General features: G+C 39.8%; 2 protein-coding genes across 2 annotated transcripts in view; both read right to left on the minus strand.

Moving 5' to 3' along the window:
* Positions 1 to 213: 213 nt before the first annotated feature.
* On the minus strand, positions 214 to 1,395 carry FOXD4L3 (forkhead box D4 like 3). The gene has a single exon (XM_027839106.1). The coding sequence runs from the start codon at positions 1,393 to 1,395 to the stop codon at positions 214 to 216; it is 1,182 nt and encodes a 393-aa protein (XP_027694907.1).
* A 6,112-nt stretch (positions 1,396 to 7,507) lies between these two features.
* Positions 7,508 to 21,990, minus strand: part of CBWD3 (COBW domain containing 3) — a 58,136-nt gene continuing 43,653 nt past the window's right edge. Inside the window, exons 11-15 of the mRNA XM_027839289.1 lie at positions 19,526 to 19,577; positions 9,645 to 9,713; positions 9,476 to 9,541; positions 8,107 to 8,236; positions 7,508 to 7,752 (exon numbers count right to left, since the gene is read on the minus strand). Coding sequence (XP_027695090.1) covers positions 7,679 to 7,752; positions 8,107 to 8,236; positions 9,476 to 9,541; positions 9,645 to 9,713; positions 19,526 to 19,577 — 391 coding nt within the window. The 3' untranslated portion in view covers positions 7,508 to 7,678. The remainder of the gene's footprint in view (positions 7,753 to 8,106; positions 8,237 to 9,475; positions 9,542 to 9,644; positions 9,714 to 19,525; positions 19,578 to 21,990) is intronic.

A 21,990-nucleotide genomic window follows, 5' to 3' on the forward strand; every position in this document is an offset into this window, starting at 1 on the left:
GGCAAGTAGTAATCTTGAAGCTGGCGTAGAGGATGATCTCAGTTTTCGAATCCATAAAATAGGGGGGACCGGACTAAATGACTCTAAGAGCGTTTTCCAGATTTCTTTCCACGATGCTGGAACAGGATGGGGGTGAAGGGAGAAAGAGACAAACCTCCAGCAGCCTCTGAAGCTCTCGCCGTCGAGGGAGGCGGGGCGCGGACGGCAGGTGGCTCAGAAAGCGGGGGCGCTCGCCTCCCCGCCCGTGGGAGCCTCCAGAGCGAGCAGCCCCGTGCCCGCTCCGGGTGGGCACCCCAATGGTGCAGTGGCCAAGGGCCGGCCGAGGAGCGAGTTCTTGCTGGGGCAGCAGACGATCGCGGCGTCCGGCTGCGGTTGCAATAGCGTCCGGGCGGCCGCGGACACTTGTAGCCACGGGGAGGCGGCCACGGCCGGGGCGTGCCACAGGTGGCAGTGAGCCCACGGGGCCGCTGGGGGCCCCGCCGCGCCTCCTCCCCGGGCTCCCTGCATGATGCTGTCGATGCTGAACGAGACTCCCTTGGCCGTGCCGCCGGGTACCCGGGGCGGAGCGTCCCCTTTCCTCGGCGGCGCCGCGGGGCGGGCAGGGGCCGTCAGCAAGATGTAGCGCAGCGGGTGCGGCTGCAGCAGGGGGCCCGGGCGGAGCCGAGCAGGGACGGGCGCGGCAGATGCGGCGGCGGCGGCAGCGGCCGGGCAGAGCAGGAGCCCCGCGGACGCCGCCGCGGGGTGCAGGGTCGCGCACAGCGGCGCGCCCGGACCCGGGCGCTTGAAGCGCTTTCTGCGGCGCAGGAAGCTGCCGTTGTCGAACATGTCCTGGGAGGCCGGGTCCAGGCTCCAGTAGTTGCCCTTGCCCGGGTGGCCCGGCTCCCGGGGGATCTTGACGAAGCAGTCGTTCAGGGAGAGGTTGTGGCGAATGCTGTTCTGCCAGGCCGGGAACTTGCGGCGGTAGTAGGGGAAGCGGCCGCTGATGAAGGCGCAGATGCCGCTCAGCGTGAGCCGTTTGTGCGGGCTCTGCAGTATGGCCATGGTGATAAGCGCGATGTACGAGTAGGGCGGCTTCGCGGGGGCCGGCGCCGGCGGTGGCGCCGGCGGCGCACCCCCTTCCCCGAGCTCGTCCGGCACGTCCCGGGCTGGGATGCAGCGCCCGCCGTCCGCGCCGTCCCTGGTCCCCGACGGGGCGCTGCTGCCGCTGCTCTCCGGCGCCCCCGGAGGACCGGGCTGGGGCCGCCGCAGGTACCGCTCTCCCTCCTCTTCGTCCTCCTCCTCCTCCTCTTCCTCCTCCTCGGGTTGGGTATCCAGCGGCTCGTCTTCTCTGTCCGAGTCCCCGGGGCAGCGTTGCGGCCGCTGGGAAAGGGGACACTCAGCCCTTTGCAAGTTCATGGAGAACTTGGCTCTGGGGATTCCACAGCAGCAGGAACCGGCCGGGGCTGACCTACGACTGTACCGGACCAGGGCTTCGTTAAACAGAGGAGGTTTCCTCTCTCTCTACTTGTCAGCCACCCTCTTTCTATCGCCTTTTCTTCCTTTCCCCGACTGTCTGGGAAAGATGTAGGTTTGTCTTTATTATAGCTGCCGGGGTTTGGACTGAGTCCTTTCCTCTCTCTTTGGTTCCCTCCCCTCCTTCTTTACCCCTCCCCCTTCTCCCTTCCCTCCTCTCTGATCTGTCCCATCCTTTACTGTTGCAGTGGTGTAGTCTGCTAAAGGTGCAGGGAGAGGGGGAAAACTTAGTTATCATTTCCATTACATGCTGAGGGGTTGGGTGGGGGTAGAGGAAGAAGCATGGGCTTTGATTTTGAGCTATAATTTATCTTTTTTAAAAGAGCAACCCAGTTCATGAGAGGAATTGTATAAGCCTAGTAGTCTTTGGATATAGTTCTTCTCTTGGAGAATAGGACAAATCCCGAAGCTGACGCTTAAATACGTTGGCCGCTTAATGAGAAGACAGGACTCATTGGAAAAGACCCTGATGTTGGGGAAGATTGAAGGCAAAAGGAGGGGATGGCAGAGGATGAAATGGATAGATAGTGTCATGGAAGCAATGACCGTGAGCTCAGATAGACTTTGGGAGATGGAGGATAGAAGGGCATGAGGTGCCATGGTCCACAGAGTCAAGAAGAGAGGAAGAGTCACACATAATTTAACAACTTGGAGGACCAAGTTTAGTCAAGGTTTAATGGGGATTTAAAGGTTTAAATCCCCCCCTCCATTTCCAAGAGGCACTAGAAAAGGCAAGGTAAAACGGAATGCTATATTTTGTTTTTCACTTTCCAGAATAACTGGAAGGTGAATAACCACAATTTGATGATGGTAATAAGTAGTCCTAGGCTATGATACCTAACTGCTTCTCAGTTTATCTGGATGAAAATACCCTGCCCCAGAAATTTACTAGTTGTGTGAACTTGAGCTGTTCCCTTGACTCTTTTGATACGGGTTCTTCATCTGTAAAATCGAAACAGTAATACACTACCTACTTCGCAGGACTGATGTGAGAAAGGCCCACATTGGAGCTTAAAGCATGATAGGTGATTATACTGTATCAAAAAAGAAAGAAAGAAAGAGATCAAGAATGGATGGGAGGATAACAGTCATTGCCTTTGGTTTACTTACTAAGCTTAGGTTCTCAAAGTAGGCATACCCCCGGGGCACTGGAACTATCCAAGGGGAGGGGCAGTAGTAGCCTCCAGAGCAATTGAAGGGGGTGGGAGGTTGAATTAAAATAAGGGGGCAGTAGAAGCATAAGGAGAAAGAGAAGACAATTTTGAAAAACCCTTCATGAAACATGTATGTTTCATCTGTTGTGTAATGGAGTTCAAGTCATAGTGAATACATTATTTTCCAAATAAACACAAATGCAAGTTATAATCCATCAGTGGTTAAGTCCCCTAACAGGTCTTAACAAGCAAGTGTTAGCAGGCAAGGGTGTGGCCCATTGTGGGGAAGTCCAGCATGCATGGAGGAATATGTTCAGGTAATGACTTGTTTACAATATGATACTATTTATTTAAATGCAGGGGAAAAAACCACAAATTTACAATAAATTATCAAATTTAAGATGCATCATTTAAAAAAAACATTCTTTTGAAATGATGGAAATTCCAAAAAACCTTTAAAGGGTTAAAGAAAGTAGGTTTGGGGGGAGAGGCACTAAATAATTTTTTTAAAGGAGGCAGTAGACCAAATAAGTTTGGGAACCTCTGGCTTAGAGGTAGAAGGGAGTTCAGTGGTTATTTTACCTGTAGCCCAACGAACTGAACCCAGGGAGTGAATTGCCCGAGAACACACAGCCTGAATTGGAACCCAGATTTTCTGATGCCAAATCAAATAATCTTTCCACTAAATCAGAGGCATTGTGTATCTCTTTATGTTAACCTCTTCCTGACGCACTCCTTATCAAACTTTCTTCTTCAAAGTTGGAAAGACTCCAGTGCCAGGGACGGGGAGTGAAAGGAGGCAGGACCCTCAGATATGGTCAGAAAGAGTAGCCTGACAACTTGGGCGGGAAATGGAGATGGAGTTACCAAGGATAATTAAAACTGGAAGAAAATCAGGCAGCCTGATAGAGAAAGTATCCATCATTAGCCTTAGAGATAGCAGTCAAGGATTTTCAGGCTATCATTCCACCTGTTCAACTCTGCCTAACCAAGTACAATGTCAGATCATTAGGTTGTCTTGTTAAAAATAACTACTCTTTCCCTCTGCCTGCATTTATTGCAGCAAAGGAGACTACTTAGCAGCCAAACTAAAGTCAAGATATGTATGTAAGAATTGAAAAACTTGTTTCTATTAAAAGAGTTGTGGTTTTGTTTTTTAAGCTGCATGACCTTTATCCATGCTCCACCTGCCAATCTGTCCCTTAGTCTGGAAGGTATAAAACCCTGTTTTCTAACCAGAAGAATTCAGAGTTAAACATATATTCCCCCTTTTCTTCCTAAATATTCACCACATGACGATGACTAATGTTGATAGACTTAGCCCTTCTCAGCAATACAAGGATCTAGACATCTCCAAAGGTCTCATGATGGAAAATGCTATCCACATCCAAAGAAAGAACTGTGGAGTTTGAATGCAGATCAAAGCATACTATTTGCTATTTTTTTTTCTTCTGTTGTGTTTTGTTTCCTCTTTTTGGTGGTTCCTCCTATTGCTTCTAATTCTTCCTTATAACATCACTAATGTGAAAATCTGTTTAATAGGAATGTATATGTATAACCTGTATCAGACTGTGTGCCATCTTGGGGAGGGAGGAGAGGAGGGAGGGGGAGAAAAACTTAAAACTCAAAAGCTTACGGAAGTGATTGTTGATAAAATAAATTAAAAAAATAAAAAATTTTAAAAATTAAAATGGAAAAAAAATATTCAACACATGACCAGTGGAAAGAGCACTGGCTCCATGAGCTGGCTTCAACCCTGCTACTAACTACTTTAGCAAGTCACAACTCCTAGGATGCGGTTTCCTTATCTTGCACGTGATAGCCCCTGAGGTCCTGACAATTCTAGGACTGGTATCCCTGACCACTAGCAATTGATCAAGCCGGGGAGGCTACACCATCTGCCTGCACAGAAACCAATGTCTCAGGATATCTCCACTCTTATTGCCCAGTTATTTCAGTTACTCTCATCATGGTGGAGAAGGAAAGGGATTCCTAAGATCCAGACTACCACAAAGGTGAGGAGAGATTTTTCTCCCCCTAGCCTCCAATAATCTACTTTGAAAACTAAATTAAAAGAATGACTTCAGAAAAACTTGGGAAAACTTATATGAATTTAAGCAGAACAAAGTGAACAGAACCAGGAGATAATTGTATACAGTAATAGCAATATTGTAATGATGATCAACTGTGAAAGACTTAGCTACTCTGAACAATACCATGATCCAAGACAATTCCAAAGAGCTCGTGTTGGAAAATGCTGTACAATTCCAGAGAACTGATGAACTGAGTACAAAGTGAAGTATAATTTTTTTCACTTTGTTTTTCTTGCTTTTACAATTTTGCAACATGGCTAATATGGAAATATTTTTGCATGAGTTCATATGTATAACTGATATATTGTTGCTCATTCTTGAATAGGACCAATGACATCACAAGGGTGATGTCTTGACTTCCTCGCTTTCCTCCAGAGTCATAGAAGGTCGAGTGGCATTGCTTGCCTTCTCAATAGGTGGAAGGAGAGAATTTGGAACCCAAACAAAAATGTTAAAAATAAAAATTTTTAAAAGTTCTATTAAAACATATTCACGTGGCCAGATGTCTTTTCAGGAAACCTAGGTATTCTAGTTAGCCTTTTGGGGGGGGGGGGGGGGGGGCAGGGAGAAGAAGGGATTTTGTGACTTCTGTGACCTACCTCACAATCTGAGGTACTAAATGATGGTCCAAGTCTTTGTGTAAGAATGGATCCATTTATTACTGTATATTAAAACTGCCAATAGCTCATTTTGTGGGATTTCATAAAAGAAACATTTTTATTACTTAGTCTATTGTAATCCCTTTCTGATTGCACATTGAGTAATAATTTACCTTGAAGTAGGTGGTAACCCCTTGCAGTTTCTTAGCTAGCCTATTAAAAGTTCAACTGTTATTTTTCTCTTCTTTCCTTTGTCTTTTTAAAGAAGTACTACACTTAATATAACAGTAACTTCATCCAAGATCACTCTAAGTACTTCCTCTGGGCAAGCTATGACAAGATAACTGCCTCCCACCCATTACAGAATTTGGTCATTCTTGGACTAAATATGAGAAACTGAATGATATAAGCCTCTTTTAAAGAAAACAGTCCCCCTGTGCCTGAAGCCACTGTGGGTGATATGTGAAAAAACCTGTTTTGCCAACATTGTTCTTGCCATCAGAAAGGCATCATAAGCTAAGCCACGTGTACCCTGGGCATTTAGCATTCCATAAAATTTCAAAGGCCAGAAAAGCAAAAACAAGACTTTATTGACAAGTAATGTCAGAAGCTGAGCTTTATCTCCCTATAAGCAACAATAATCCACCCTCAAATCACACCCTGAAGAGTTTTGCCGAGAATCCACCTTTGCCTGCTCCCCACAGACATGGGAAGTAATGATACATGAATACATCAGAGGCTTAAGAGGAAAGTCAAAGGCTCATAATTCAGCACCCTTCGACACCATCTTGGGATCCAGCTGGCTTACTTGAATAAATGATTGTGCTTTGGTGTCTTTTCACTTTTTAGTGGTAAATCGTCACAATGCCTTCCATTTAGAAAGCAATGTCATTAAACTTGTGATGACCAAATGTAAACTAGGAAATACTGCTACATTTCAATTGGAATTCTTGTTTACACATTTTATAACCTCAGCATACCCTCAATGAGTTTCACATTTATCTTGTGGTCCTGGTCTTGATTTCTAAAATTTTTAGATATTTTTGTGCTTCTGCAAACTTTTTTTTTTATTATAATAAGATGCCAGTTTTATTGAATTTCCAAATCATCCTAGGCACACCATCATTTAGTGCCCTGTTTGATTGTGGTATTTTTTTTTTTTTGGTAAGTTTTAAAAATTTATTTTAAACTTAAATACAAAATGAGAAAAGAAAAAAAACACTGCCATGTACACAGCAGAACATAAGAGGTGATTCAATATAAAACAATAAAATTCCATTTCAAGAAAACATATATAATGAATACAACACATTGTTTTCAAAGCTACCCAGTTTTTCTTTGCTTCCTTGTAGGTTTTCTTTTGTGCCACTCTTGTGCACTTCATTTTTCCCCTCCCCAAAGAAGCTTAATGTGAGGAATGTATTTGAGTTACTTTCAAAATTTTATAACTTGGCAAGAAAGTGATCTTCATCTCTCCAACCTCTGACATCTCCTAGAACCCTGGATGCTAGGTGATGTGAAAATTTATATCCATCACTGTCACCACTCCTATTTTTAAATATAACATTATGGGAAACTTTGAATTTGGAATCAAAAAGCCTTAGACTGAATACTGACCAACACTACGGAGTCACATTACTTACTAAGCCTCGGTTAATTCATATGCAAAATGTATATAAAGTACTACCTACTCTTACAGAGTTGCTGTTGGCCAATTTAGTCTTCAAAGTCAGTTCTGAGACAGCTTTAATGACACTGTCTGAAATAAACTTTGTTCCCAGTAGAATGTAAGCTTCAAGGGTAGGATCAGCCTTTCATTCTGTTTTTTATTTTATTTTATTTTATTTTATTTTATTTTAGGCAATTGGGGTTAAGTGACTTGCCCAGGGTCCCACAGCTAGTAAGTGTTAAGTGTTTAGTCTGAGGCCAGATTTGAACTCAGATCCTCCTGACTTCAGGGCTGGTGCTCTATCCACTCTGCCACCTAGCTGCCCGTTCTGTTTTTATATCCCCAAGATTTATCACAGTGCCTTGCACAAAGTAGGTATTGAATAAATGCATATTGAATTCAATGTATTTCCCAAGAAATACATAATACATACTGAAAATTTTACAACATTTATTTAATACTGAAAATTTTATAATATTTAGTGTATTACATAGAAGAAAAAAATGTAAAAGAAGATCTTAGAATCCATAACAGTGGCCATGAAATAGATTCATAAACAGCAAAAAATTGATTCCTCCAGTATATCATCCAGTCTTGATTACAAATGCTTCTAGTGTTAAGGACAGACTTGGTTTTCTTTGAAATGTAGTCTCAACTGCTTTCTTTTTTCTTAGTCACTGTATCTATAAATAGGTGTTTAAGGATTTCCTTATCTAAGTTTCTGCCTGTAAAGAGAACAAAATACAATGTGATACTTTCCCTTATATTTATTTTTAAAACATTTAGTCATATTAATCAGAGACTACTTAATACCTCATGGTCAACATATATATAAAAATAGAGGGGTTGGGATAAGAGTCTTTTATATGTCAGAAAGGAATCACTTTTCAGCTGCATACCTTAACAAGGAGTTTGGATTTTTCAAGTCTAAAGATCCTATGAAGTTTAAAAAAAAACTTGTCTCACATTTTATGCTGAGACATTTTATGCGTAATTAAAACATAATTACCAGCTAATTTCAGTTAAAAGCACTAGATGCAAACTCCTGCTTAAGGTGCAGAAGGCCACTGGTCACTCACCTATCAGCACCAGTCTGTTGGTTCTCTCAGTGTCATCCTCCCACCTCACTGGAGTCTCTTCCAGATCATACAGCTCATGGACCCCTTGGACAATCACTTGGTGTGGTTTGTCTTTGATAGACACCAGCCCCTGCTCAGAAAGACAATTACTGATCAACTCCAGTTCTAATTCAAAAGCAAGCACATAAATACCAATGCCAGTGGCACAGTAATTCCCATTCTATTTCAAGGTGATACTTCTTTGGAAAGGAAATACCACTAAAACAACAGAAACTTATCAATGGTAGTTCCCAAACTCGGGGAATAAGGGAAACCAAACAAAGCTTCCTAAAACCTCCACTTTTCAGGCGGGTTCTGCTGTCTCCCAACCTCTCCAGTTTCCTAGAGATACCGTTATGTCACAAAACAGGATCTTTGTTAAACGTTCACCTGCTTCTACTGATTATTCTTCCACTCCTAAGTTCCTTTACTTGTTCACAGTTTCTATGGAGAAATCTGAGCGATTATAGGATTTTGGCTTCAGGCAGTAAAGTGATCCTGTTTTCACATAAAGGCCCCAGATAAATTAATAACTTAAAGGATAACCACAAAATACAGGTCAAGAAGGCTTCTATTTATCTGTACAAAAATTCAACTTTGCATTGGTTTGAAAAAAGACTATGAATATATCGTCTGATATTCAACTTTTAACCATTCATTCAATATTATAAGCTTATGAGGATGAAACAAATTAAAATTAATATGGGGAAAACCAACTTTTCTTTCTGATTTATCCAGCTAGTCCCTGATTGATCTACATGTAAAGAACAATATCAGATAGCTATAACAAAAACCTCAAGAAGAGAAGTTTAACACCCACTCAACAAATATTTGTTGACTGAATAAACACAATTTTCCTCCTTTCCTCTGGGCCTCAGTAGCTACACCTGCCAGATGCATCAAAAAGCTCAATAAAGGGTAGCTGCTTCATGGTTCTTAATACTGACATTTTTTGTCATGAAAATATCTTGGAAAAATAAAACCCAGGGAAAACTTCAGAATCCTCCTCCTTCACTGACCTAAAGCAAGTGCGGAGGGAAGGAATTCACCACAGGAAAGCTTATTAGCAAGACAAGACTCAACACCTGAGAGTCCAGAGCATGGAGTGACATTTCAAAGCACATGAGTTGTTTTGGGGATAACACAAAAAAGGAAATGTGCCAATCAATCATCCTTTATACAGTGGTTTGAATAGTCCCCCTTCCAGACCCAGTAAGAATAAGGCAAAAAGAAAAACAAAGTATGTGCCCTCTAACCATAACTATGGCTTTAAAAATAGCTAAGTGACCACATATCAAAATATAAATCAGCATAAATTTGAATACTGAACCTTTAGTCGGATGACTTCCATGGTGCTATCTGCCTTATTTTTCACAATCTTTTCCCACAGAAGATTCTGCACACAAGAACATATTTTAAGGAGAATGTTGCCAATACCAATAATGATAATGTGATTATATGGGAATTTAAAAAATAAGTATAAAAGAAACAGCTCTCACTTGAATAAATATATTTAGATTTTCTTCAGTTGCACTTCCCAGTACTTCAAATGTGACTGTAACAATACTCTGTAAACAGAGAGACATTTAATCATCATTATTGATAACAGTATCTTACAAAAGCCACAATTACTAATACAGAGGTGGGATCCAGGGTAATTATGAGAGATGTAACCTTTTTCTCCATCCCTCCTACTATTGTCCTCCATCTATTTGTAGATTTCTTTCTCATTTTTGTCTCTACTTTTTCTTCTCTTTTCTCTTCTGTCTCCTGACCATTTCTTAGGTCTTTGAGGGGGGCAACCACAAACAATATTTAGCTTTATTGGTAAAGAGGTTAATTTACTGTAATACTCAAGAATGTGCCAGGGCTGCCAACTTGGCTGAGGTTACACACACTTCTAAAGCAGAATGACTTGGTGACTGGTCTTCTGGCCACTAAAATATATTCTAATTCTGAAATGTTGTGATACAATCTATATATCTTGAGGGCAGATCACCGATTGGTAGTGGTTTGGAAGTGGATTGAAAGTATACAGGTTGCTAATTAAATGAACTTGCTTCATCTTTGTAAATGAAAGGCCATCTGTACATAGTAATTAATTGAATTTTTTTTCTTGTACTCTACACAGTGAAAATACAGAGGTAAGTTTCTGTTAAAAGTTTCTTGAGATGATGACAATGATGACTAAGTTATTTATAATCGGTAGTGCGGGATTTCCACAGACCCACACTCTGACGTGCTCCTTTAAGGAACTAAATGTTTCCCCTTTTCTATGAAGTGCTTTCAAGGTAAAAATTCAGATGTCAATGTGCTACTATAATCACTTTTTTCAAGATAAATGAGAGGCATTAACTAAGGCTGGGTACTAATAAATGTGTTTGTTTTCCTTTCAGAAGAAGAAAAACAGTGATGCACAAAAGCACAAGGAATGAAGAAAGAGTGACTCATTAAGAGCAAAGAAGCCCTCCAAACAGAATGCTTACTCTCTCCCAATCACAACATTTAAACACTGGTCAGTGTTCGATTTAGGAGGTCAAAAACTAAACGATCCATCTGGGAAAAATAAACTGAATAAAAATCATTTGCCTGTTCCTTTACAGTTGCTCAGCTGGGAAGCCAGGTGGTGCAGGGGACAGAGCACCAGGTCTGGAGTCAGGAAGACCCGAGTTCAAATTTGACCTCCGATGCTTACTGGCTGTGTGACCTTAGGCAAGTCCCTTAATCCTGTTTGCCTTAGTTTTCACATCTATAAAATGATGTGGAAAAAGAAATAGCAAATTACTCCAGTATCTCTGCCAAGAAAACTCCAAAAAGGGGTCACAAAGAATACAATAAAATTACAGTTGTTTCCTCTGAAAGTCTAATTTTAATTGCAAAATGTGAACAGAACTGTGTTGCTTGAACCCTGATCAGAAATCTCTTCTTTAATATCCTTTCCAGGGGAAAAAGAAAAGTAGGACACTACTTCCAAATCAGCCTTTCATTAATGCTGTTCAAAAATTCCCCTCCCCTTACAAGTAATCTCATAATTAATGGAAAGTCACTACTTGCTAGGTCCAGTGCTGAGTTCTGGAAATACAAAGGTGATACAATCTCTGTCCTCATAGAGCTTTACATTCTAAAAGGGGTAATGACATACACATACACACACACACACACACACACACACACACACACACACAAAATAAATACAGGGTAATTCTGGGAGGGAGGGAGGGAACTAGAGTGGAGGACGGGGGAAAGAGGAATCTGGAAAGACTTTATGTAAAACATTGGGTCTCAAAATGTGATCCAGGGTCTCCCAGGAACCTCAATTCTCTTTCAGAGGGTCTGCAAAATTATTTTCATAACACTAAAATGTTTTCATTTCTAATAATGAATATTAATTCATATAAGCCATATAAACAAAAGTTCCTTGGGGTCCTCAAAAATTTTTAAGAGAATAAAAGAGCCCTGAGACCAAAAAGTTTGAGAACTACTGATATAGAGGGGGTGCTTATGTGTGAAGAGGAGCCAGTGCGGTTTCCCAAATGCAGTGACACAGCCAGACCTGCGCTTCTGAGAAATCACTTTGGCAACTGAGTGGAAGACCGCCTGGGATGTGAGAAAGAGACTTGAGGCAAGGACACCGGACAGAAGGCTGTTTTAAAAGGTATACGGTCAAAGGTGAAGAAGACCTGAATTAGGGTACTGACTTTATGGTGGGACAAAGGCCAGAGATGCTGACAGAAACAAGACTGGCCACTGGTGGACATGTGGGGTGAGTGAGGGTAGGGAATCAAGGACGACACTGAGGTTGAAAACTTGGGGGAATGGAAGGACGCCCTTCCTTATTAGGTATCCTATAAAAAGCAAGGACATATTTTCTATGACTCTGCTCCAAATAGCAAGACAGCAAGAGAAAAGAACTTTTTTTATGTTTGTTTATTCAAAACCAAAATAACTAGTACAATTTTTCCCCTTGGGGTGGAGGAAAGAGTGAATCGTAGGATATACCATAGCATTGAGAGTTGGAAAGGACTTTGGAGGTCATCTAGACCAAACTCCTCCTTTGTCAATGGGAAAACAGGTTAAGTGACTTGCTCAAGGCCATCTACCAGAAGTAAGGAGCAAAGCAAGCATATGAATCCAGGCACACTGATACCAAATCCAGTGGTATTAACACTCACCACAGCTGCAATTATTATGGGTTCAAGTACACACTACTTTAATCACCTCTACATTAGAATGGGCTGGTGCAGCTAAACTTGTACTTCCACAAAATAAAAACTCAGTACGTTTTCCTTCAGATTCCTGGAGTGGGCACCTCAAGAAGGGCAAAAGGCCAAGTCTATGAGGTACACTAATAACAAGTGAAAGGATTTACAGACCTACTTCTTTGCAATCCATTTGTGACATTGTCCTTTATTTAATACAAGTATTTAGTTTTATTCAGTCAGTCCATAAACATTTATCAAGCACCTACTATGTGCCAGGTACTGTGTTAAGTGCTGGAGATACAAAGGCAAAAAACAGTCCCTGTTCCAGCAGAACCCCAGTCTAATGGGGAGATAACATGCAAAAAAAACCAGGTATAGACAAGCTACATACAGAATAAACTGGAAATAGTTGATTGAGGGAAGGCACTAGAATTGAGGGAGGGACTTGAAGGAAGCCAAGAAGTGAGATGAGGAAGATGGGGGGACATGAGGACAAGCATGAGGGATGGCCATGGAAAATGTCGGGTCAGGAAATGCCACAGTGTGGGAGGAACAGCAAGGTAGCCAATGCCACAGGTCAGAACATGTGCTTGTGTTGGGGGGGAGCAGTGTTTATGGTTTAAGGAGACTGAAAAGTTGGGGAGCAGAGGAGGGAGGTTAGGAAGGGCTTTCAATCAAACTGAAAATTTTATATGCTTGATCCTGGAGGTGATAGGGAGTCACTGGAGTTTACTGAGCAGGAGGGTAACATGGTCTGGTCTGTGCCCTAGTAAAATCACACTGGTGGCTTAGTGGACAATGGATGGGGAGGAGTGAGGCTTGTGGCTGAGAGATCAAGCAGCAGACTACAGAAATTATTCAAATCAACAAGCATTTTTCATGAACCTACTACATACAAAACACTATGCTAGGTTCTGCCCACACAAGAACAAAAACCCTGCCCTAGAAGATCAAAGGGGGCACTAACAATTAGAAGAATCAAAATAATCCTCAGCACCACTTTTTCTGGTAGCAAAGCACTGGTAACAGAATGGGTGTCCTTTGAATGAGGCACGGCTAGCCAAATTGTAGTACGTGAATGTAATGGAATATTGTTCTATAAGAAAGGACAAACAGGAAAAATTCAAGAGAAGCATGGAAAGACTTACTATGAAATCAGTGGAACCAAGAAAACAAAATACACAATCACTATACAACAACGGAAATGGAAAGAACAAAATCCAAAACTGAACTCTGTGACCAAGTTCACAAGGTGAGAAAATGCACTCCCATGGGTGCATCACTGCATGTGCAGTTCCTCAGCTGACATATGCTGAACTGCTTTTTTTTCATCTTTTCTTTTTAATTCTTTCTAAGGAATCTATCTTTGGAAGGGAAAGGGATATAATTGGAAATGACAATGAGGTAAAAACAAAAAAAATCATTTTTTTTAAAATTAGGGGAATCATGAAAGATTTCCCTCTGGACACAGCACCAGAAGAGGCTGAGAAGGAAGCTAAGTATAGTACAACTGAAATCACATTTTCATTAATTTTCAGTGGTTAATTAAGCAGTTCTATTCTTCTGAGTGATAGAAATCCACAATACACAGAACTTAGACAAAACAGCAATGATAAGTATTCAAGGATGCATTCATATGCTAAGGTTTTTTTCCCTCAAAGATTTTAGGCTGTATTTACAGTTTGCTTTTGTGGGTACTAAAGTGCTTAAGCAGATAAGGAGAAGTATTTTTCCCTTAAAAAAGCAAAAGCCGTGGGCCATTGAAATGAAGAGAACAACTTGCAGGGGAGGTACAAGTATATTCAGGCTCTTTACAACTGCCCACCCTCCAGCAACTCTATTAACTATTAGGAAAACAAACAAACAAAAAAAGACTTAAATAAAAAGCTAAATATCTAGAGGCAAGAATTATTTGACAGTTAATCACAAGCATTAAAATGCAATTTAAGAATTAAATCCTGACCAATTGTGAAGGGAATTAAAGTGTCTTTTTTTTAAACAATATATATTTTATCTTAAAAAATTTTATTCTTCTGTTTGCATGTACCTCCATTTCTAAATATATCTCTTGTCTTTCCAAACCATCGTTTGCAACAAATAAAAAGGAGAAAAAAAGCTGAGCAAAACTAATCAACACAAGTGTAATGTAGCCTGCCACACCCCCACCTCTTCAGAAGTGGAAGGCAGCACATCTTTCTTCTAGGCCTAACTGGATCATCAGCTAGCCTCAGATTAACTTTTGGTTCTTTCCATTTACATTGTTATAATCATTGTGACCACCATTCACTTGTTTGTTCACTTCACATCAGTGTTTACTATTAGTCAGGTAATGTGCACTGGGGACACAAAGAAAAATCTAAAATTACATTTGAATGGGGTACACAACATATACATGAATAGGTATATTTAAGATACCTCAAAAGTAGATGCAGGGTAACTTTAGGGAAGAAGGGATAATATGCTCTCTAACATTTGAGGAAATCTGGAGTCTTTAAGAAGACAAAGAGAAATCCTAAGAGGGGGAGTTGAGGAAGGAAGGAATTCCAGGCACATGGGATAAGACAAATCATGTGAAGAAGAGGAAGTAGGTTCGTATCAGTGTAGTAAGAAGTAGAGTATAGAAGGGGCTAGGTTGCAAAGAACTTTAAATGCCAAACAGGAGTTTATATTTGATTTTAGAGGTAATTAATAGGAAACCACTGGATTTGTGGTAGGGTGCACAGTCAGACCAATGTTTTAGGAAAAATCACTTTAGCAATTAAATGGAAAATGGATTCAAATGGGGAGAGATTTGAGGCAGGGAGACTAGAACAGGAAGCTATGGCAACAGTTCAGATGAGAAAAAGATGAAGACCTGGCCTAGGACGGTGGCTGTATGAGTGGGAAAAAAGGTGACCTATATGAGGGCTGTGATGGAGAAGAAAATGATAAGATTTGGGAAGTGACTGTATACGTGGGGAGAATGAAGAGGTAAGGATGAAACTGAGGTTGTGGGTTTGGGTGACTGGAAGGGATGATGGCACTCAGGACAATAATGGTAAAGTTTATAACGGACGAGAGAGGAAAAACAGTGAGTTCTGATTTGGACAGATGTCTATGGGAATACAATTCTAAACGGTCAATAGGCATAAGAAGATGCAAGACAAGCTCAAGCACAGGACTGCGGAGAGATTACATAGATAGATAGATAGACAGACAGACAGACAAACAGACACAAAGATACACACACATACACAAACACACACCTAGGAGACATCTGCATAGAGATGATAACTGAAACAACAGAAGCTAAGGAGAACACTGAACAAATGAGAGATAAGAGAACAGGGTACAGGACACAGCCCAACCTCGTGCCTAAAGTTAGTGGGAGTGACTCCACATGAATACAGATCCAGCAAAGCAGACCAGGAAGCAACAGTCAGACAGGTAAGAGAAGCAGGAGACAAAGCAGTGTCACAAAACACCCAGCATTCCAGAGGAGAGAGTGGTTAACTGGGTCAAATGCTACAAAGAAGAAAAGAAGATGAGGACTGAAAAAAGAAGAGATTTATTGACTAAGAGTCACTGGTAATTTGGTGAGAACAGTTTCAGTGAAGCCATGAGTTTGGAAGCCAGAGTACAAGGGGCTCAGAAGAGAAGAAGTAGATTAGTGAGAGTAAAGACAGCTTTTTCAGAGTTTAGCTGAGGGCAGGAGAGATATGACAGTGAAAATGGTAGGATCAACGGAAGGTTTTTTCAAAATTGAGGAGACTTAAGCATATATATATGCCAACAAGGAAAAAAACAGCAGACAGGGAGACAATGAAGATGGGGGGGGTCCCAATTGATAAATAGTTAAAGGATATGAACAGACAGTTCTCAGAGGAAGAAAATAAAGCTGCCTATAGTCATATGAAAAAATGTTCTAAATCACTACTGATTAGAGAAATGCAAATCAAAATGACTCTGAGGTACCACATCACACCCATCACATTGGCTAACAAGACAAAACAGGACAACAATAAATGTTAGAGAAGATGTGAAAATTGGCACACTAATACATTGTTGGTGGAGTTATGAAATGATCCAACCATTTTGCAAAGCAATTAGGAACTATGCCCAAAGGGCTATAAAATCGTGCAGGCCCTTTAATCCAGCAATACCACTTCTAGGTCTGTATGCCAAAGAGATCATAAAAATGGGAAAAGGACCCACATGTACAAAAATATTTATAGTAGCTCTTTCTGTGGTGGCAAAGAATTGAAATTGAAGGGATGCCCATCAATTGGGGAATGGCTGAAGAAGTTGTGGTATATGAATGTAATGGAATACTATTGTGCTATAAGAAATGATGAGCAGGCCGATTTCAGAAAAACCTGGAAAGACTTCAGAACCAGGAGAACACTGTACACAGTAACAGCCACATTATGGGATGACTGACTTTGATAGACTTGGCTCTTCACAGCAATACAAGAATCTAAGACAACTCCAAAAGATTCATGATGGAAATTGCTATCCACACAGAGAAAGAAATATGGAGTCTGAATGCAGATGGAAGCATACTATTTGCTCTCCTTTTCCTTTGTTGTTTTGTTTTATTGCTTCATTCTCATGGTTCCTCCCATTAGTTCTAATTATTCTTTATCATGACTAATGGTATGCTTAACAGGAATGTATATGTAGAACCTATATCGGATTGTACACCATCTTGGGGAGGAGCAGGGAAATGAGTGGGAGGGAGAGAAAATTTAAACTCAAAATCTTGTGGAAGTAAATGTTGAAAATTAAAAATGAATAAATTAAATTTTTAAAAAAGGGGAGGCTGTTTGTGATGAGTACAACATGTCGGAGAAGACAGGAGGGGATGGGAACAAAGGTATACCTAAGTCTTCCCATGTTTCTCTGTTCTTTCTTGAATGCTGCAGTAATATTCCATTACATCTGTGTACCACAATTTGATTAACCATTACCCAAATAATCTACTTTGTTTTAGTTCTTTGCTACTACAAAAAGTGCTGTATATGTTGTTCCCAGTGATTTCTTACTAGGTCTATGATGAAACAAGTTAAAGGCAGTCTTTTGAATAAGTTATTTCATAGTACAATGCCGGACATCAGATAAAAGTATCTGATATTTGGAAATGTTATTATAGTTTCTTTCCCAACCAACTATTGACTGATATTTAAATATCATCACCTTTTAACCCACAAAACTTTCTTTCCACAATAAATATACATTTTTAAAGCATTAGGGCCATTTAGTCTACTTGAACATGTCACTTGTTTTCTTTCCCTTTAGAAAGTCATTGAAAAGAGCATCAAAGAATTTACAACTATGTTAAACATAGCAAAAGCTTGGTCAATATGAGATGCTATGTTTTCAATAATTTCTGCCTTCAAAAATGCTAAAACTTAGCCTGAAACTCTTCAATATTAGGTGAGAAAAGTCTGACATAGATAGACCTTTCAATAAGGAATGCTTTAAAAAATAATAATATTGCTTTTTTTTAAACTAGAGTAGATGTAAAATTTGATGGTAGGAATGAATTTATTTGTAGCAGTTAGAGGTTGGCACTGTGAATAGTCATTAATATACTCTTTCAATATATATGTATCAATATACTCTTTCAATAATATACTACTCTTTCAACTGAAAAAAATTACAAACAAAAAATTAAGGCAATTCATTAGGGGAGAGTCATATTTTTTTTTTTTTTTGAAATAAACTTTTCAAAGTATCTGCTCACGGTATTCCAACCATGTTGGAAGAGCAAACTATAAATCCTTAAGTCCACAGTGCAGGAAATGAGGACCACATCTTATACCTTAATCAGTTCTCTATTCTAGACAACCATATGGAATGCTACCTTGGTCCTCATGGTTCTATAAGGAACTAGAGAAAAGTAAGGAATGAACAGGGGTTGATAGAACAAAATGTTCTATTTTTACCCATCTAGCCTTTTTCGCCTAGCTATCCTAAACTTACAGTTGATTTTCTCACAGTAAGGCTATAGCTTCAAGAACAACTGAGGTCATTATCCAGGTAAACAAAAGCTAAAAACATCTTCATCTGATATAAATATATTTCATGAGGAAACAATTTGGGGATTCCATCTATCAAAGTAATCGCCCCAATTTTTCAGTTTATTTTGCAAGCAATAGTATTCCCCTAAACATTTCTATATGCTTCTGTCACTGTTTTGACCTTTTTTTTTTTTCCTGAAGCCATTGGCATTCGAGGCATTCTGAAAGAATTAGTTCTCTTCAAAAGCAGTCTACAGCCAGGGACTTGTGTCTTTATCTCATTTACTCACTTTATTGATGAGCAAAGTCATTTTGGAAAAAAAAAAGGTAAAACTCGAGTTCCTCAAAGAAAGTTCCATATGACATAAAAGCAAGATAGTCCTACAACTGAGTGGGGGGTGGGAGTGGCAGTAAGCAGGCAATGTGGTATAATGTAAAGTGTGCTGGATTTAGAGTGAAAGACTCTGGGGTTGGAATCTCACCCCTGCCATTTTACTACTTCTATGACCCTGGCCAAGTTATGTCCCCTCTCTAGGCCTCAGTTTCCTGAGATGGACTCTAAGATCACTTCCAGCTCTATCCCTTACACATTCTCTAGAAGGCAGCAAATTAGAGAATTAGTTGCTATTATTTTGGCATGGTTTACGACCACCACAAATGTTAAAAAAAAAGATAATGGTCCCAGAAGACAAAGGTACAATGGGGGAACAAGAACACAGTCCATCCATATATCCATTCCAGACCTAGTAGAGGGTCTATGGTGTACCCTGGTTTTCATACTAACCCAGAGCATATCAGAGTTCTGAGAAGTTTGTTAAGAAGAACCTTGAAGAAAGGAATGAATGTACATGGCATCATATCTGTTTTTGTCCCATCAGCTTCAGGTACTAGCTGGGGGCGGGGTTGTTTAATAATTAGAATTTTAGAAAAATTGACTCAAGGAACTAAAAATCTACTTCTCTACATGAAGAATGGGAGAGTTCAAGACAATTTTTATTTAAATGAATCGCTGTTACTTAGAATATAATTTTTTAAGTAGTTAGTCCAAGATGGTTTAAAAATTAACCTTCTGTTGTGCACCAACTTGTAGCACACTCAAACATATTCTTATACAGATTTTTTTTAATGAAACTACACTAGAAAACTTATAAACTTAAAATACATTTTTCTTTTTACCTTATCAAGGTGAGGTTGTGTTGTCTGCACATGTTGTAGTTTTTTCTGTAAACTGAAAATATTTACACATTCAGAGACTAATACTCTTACTCTTCTTAATTACCTATGTTTTTGAAGGAAAAAGCTAAATATAAAAGATCATCCAAATTCCAATTCAATCTCCTACATAAATACAACTCCCATCTGCAAAATACTATAAAAGTCCTTTCTCTACAAAAACCTGGTAAGGTCAGAAAGGCAAGTACTATTATCAGAGAAGTAATGAGACATGTCCAGGGTCACACAGCAGGTAAATTATCCCATGAAGATTTGCAGCCCAACCTTCTACCTCTAAGGCTAGTGTTCTTACTTTAAGCTGCCTCTCATACATATGAACAAAACTGGTAATAAAACTGGAAAAAAGTTGGCATAATAGGTATATATATTAATATAAATACTAACTTATTTTCGTAAGATAGTCCCTGTTAGATATTGTATTCCTTTACTTTAAAATAAAATTTCATTTTAAAGGGATAAAAAGCAGTTATGATCACAGAGGAAAATCAGGCATACAAACAACATTTGCTGTTGGAATTACGAATTTGAAGGGTTCACAAATATATTCATTGCCACTACTCAATTGTAAAGTGTTCAGTATTAACTTCAATTACTTTAACCCAGGCTTGCAAAAATATCAGTCCAGAAACACTTTCTACCGTGAAAAATTTAATCGACTTTCCCTTTATTTTCTAGAGTTGAAGCACAATTACATGTAAATGGGGCACCAGAAACATGAAGTTTTGTCAGTATTTCCTCTTACTTTTCAAAAATTTTAAGTTTAGCCAATGTTCATAAAATTTTGTGCTCATCAGGGAGAGAGAGGCTTAAATTGTTAAAAATGCAGTATTCAGAACAATGATAAATGATACACTTAACAACTATGGTAAATATTCAGACACTAATGGGGGAAAGTGAATGGAGACTTCAAAACAAAACATCTGTAAGGTTTTAAGAAGAACAGTAAGGGGTAAATTAGTAACAGTGGATTTGGCAGAGAGGAGGGTCATATATATATACATATGTTGAGAAACTTACAAGTGAATGAGTCTCCATAGGGGTCATGGTAAAGAGGTTGTCAAATTAAATCCTTCCCGGCTGGCTAATTATGAAAGGATTTCTTCTGTTTAGTAGCTACACACAAATCAAATTTATTCAAGTATCTCATCTACTCTATACAGTGAAACTACACTTCTTCAATAGCCAATTCTCTAAATAGTTGTTACCAGTGTGTTATAAATAGATGTTGTTTAAGACTATACACCTTTGAAAAATAAAAAGCCTAGTATAAATGATGTGCTTTTCTTGGACCTTCCAAATTGGAAGGGACTCTGGAGGCTGCTTTAGTCCAACCTATACCTGATTAGACATCCCTGCCAAGCGGTCACCCAGTCCTCACTTCAAGACCTCTCCTGAAGCAGTTCATCCAACTTTAGCCAAGATCATTGTGAAAGTTATTTCTTAGTTGGAGTCAAAATGTGCCTCAGCACATTCTACAAATCGCTGCCAGTTCTGTCTCAGTCAATCAGAACAAGTCTAATCCTTCTTGCTCTTCCAGTCTTAAGCTATTTCTTCTCCCTGGTCTGCACCTCAAACTCATTCTTTGAAACAAGCAGTTTTATCACTACGCTTTTATACGCTCCTACACCTGTGACCTTTTGTTCTTACATGCCTTCTACCTAATTCAGTGGAAATCTGACTTTTCCTTGAAGATATCACAGAGAACTTCTCCCACCATGACTTTGTCTTCCAGGCCCTTAAACTCCTAGGACAAGGAGACATATTCCTTGGTCCTTGATGGCACTATGAGCCCAATGACCTGTTCTCATCATTCAATAATCTTTCCTCTTTAAAGTTCACATCATCAAGAGAAGACATCTTTCTCCTTCCAGTACAGAGGTCATAGTTCCAGCTGATTTTGTTATAAAGGTCATTGGTTGTTATGGGTCTATATCTGCAAATGACTATACTAGAAAAAAAAGGCATCAATAAAACTTAGTTTTAAAAAACATGTTAGTAAGTCAAACCATTTTTGATTCCGGATATTCTTCTACGATATTCTCCGACCTTTCTAAATGGCACTGGTACCAGACTCGTAGTTTTCTTCTCTATCTTGTCATTATCCTCAACAATTTCACTATTTTTATTGACAATCCATTTCATAAACTGGACTGATGATACCTCAAACTATTCCACTCTTATGACTTCCATCTCAACTCTACATCAGTTACCTAACTGGGAAAGCCACACCTTAGATATCCCTATCGCTAAGGACTTCTCTCCATCTCCAAAATCTTTTAGCTCTGAAATTCCCCTCCTGGACTAACCTTCTTTCCTTACTCTAATCCCACACCATTACTCTTACTGATACTGCTCTTTACTTTATTGTGAAGTCTAGTTCCATGACTCCTTCCTATTACTCATAACTC

The sequence above is a fragment of the Vombatus ursinus genome, unplaced genomic scaffold, assembly GCF_900497805.2.
Source record: "Vombatus ursinus unplaced genomic scaffold, bare-nosed wombat genome assembly UNPS02014832.1, whole genome shotgun sequence".
Classification (NCBI taxonomy): domain Eukaryota; kingdom Metazoa; phylum Chordata; class Mammalia; order Diprotodontia; family Vombatidae; genus Vombatus; species Vombatus ursinus.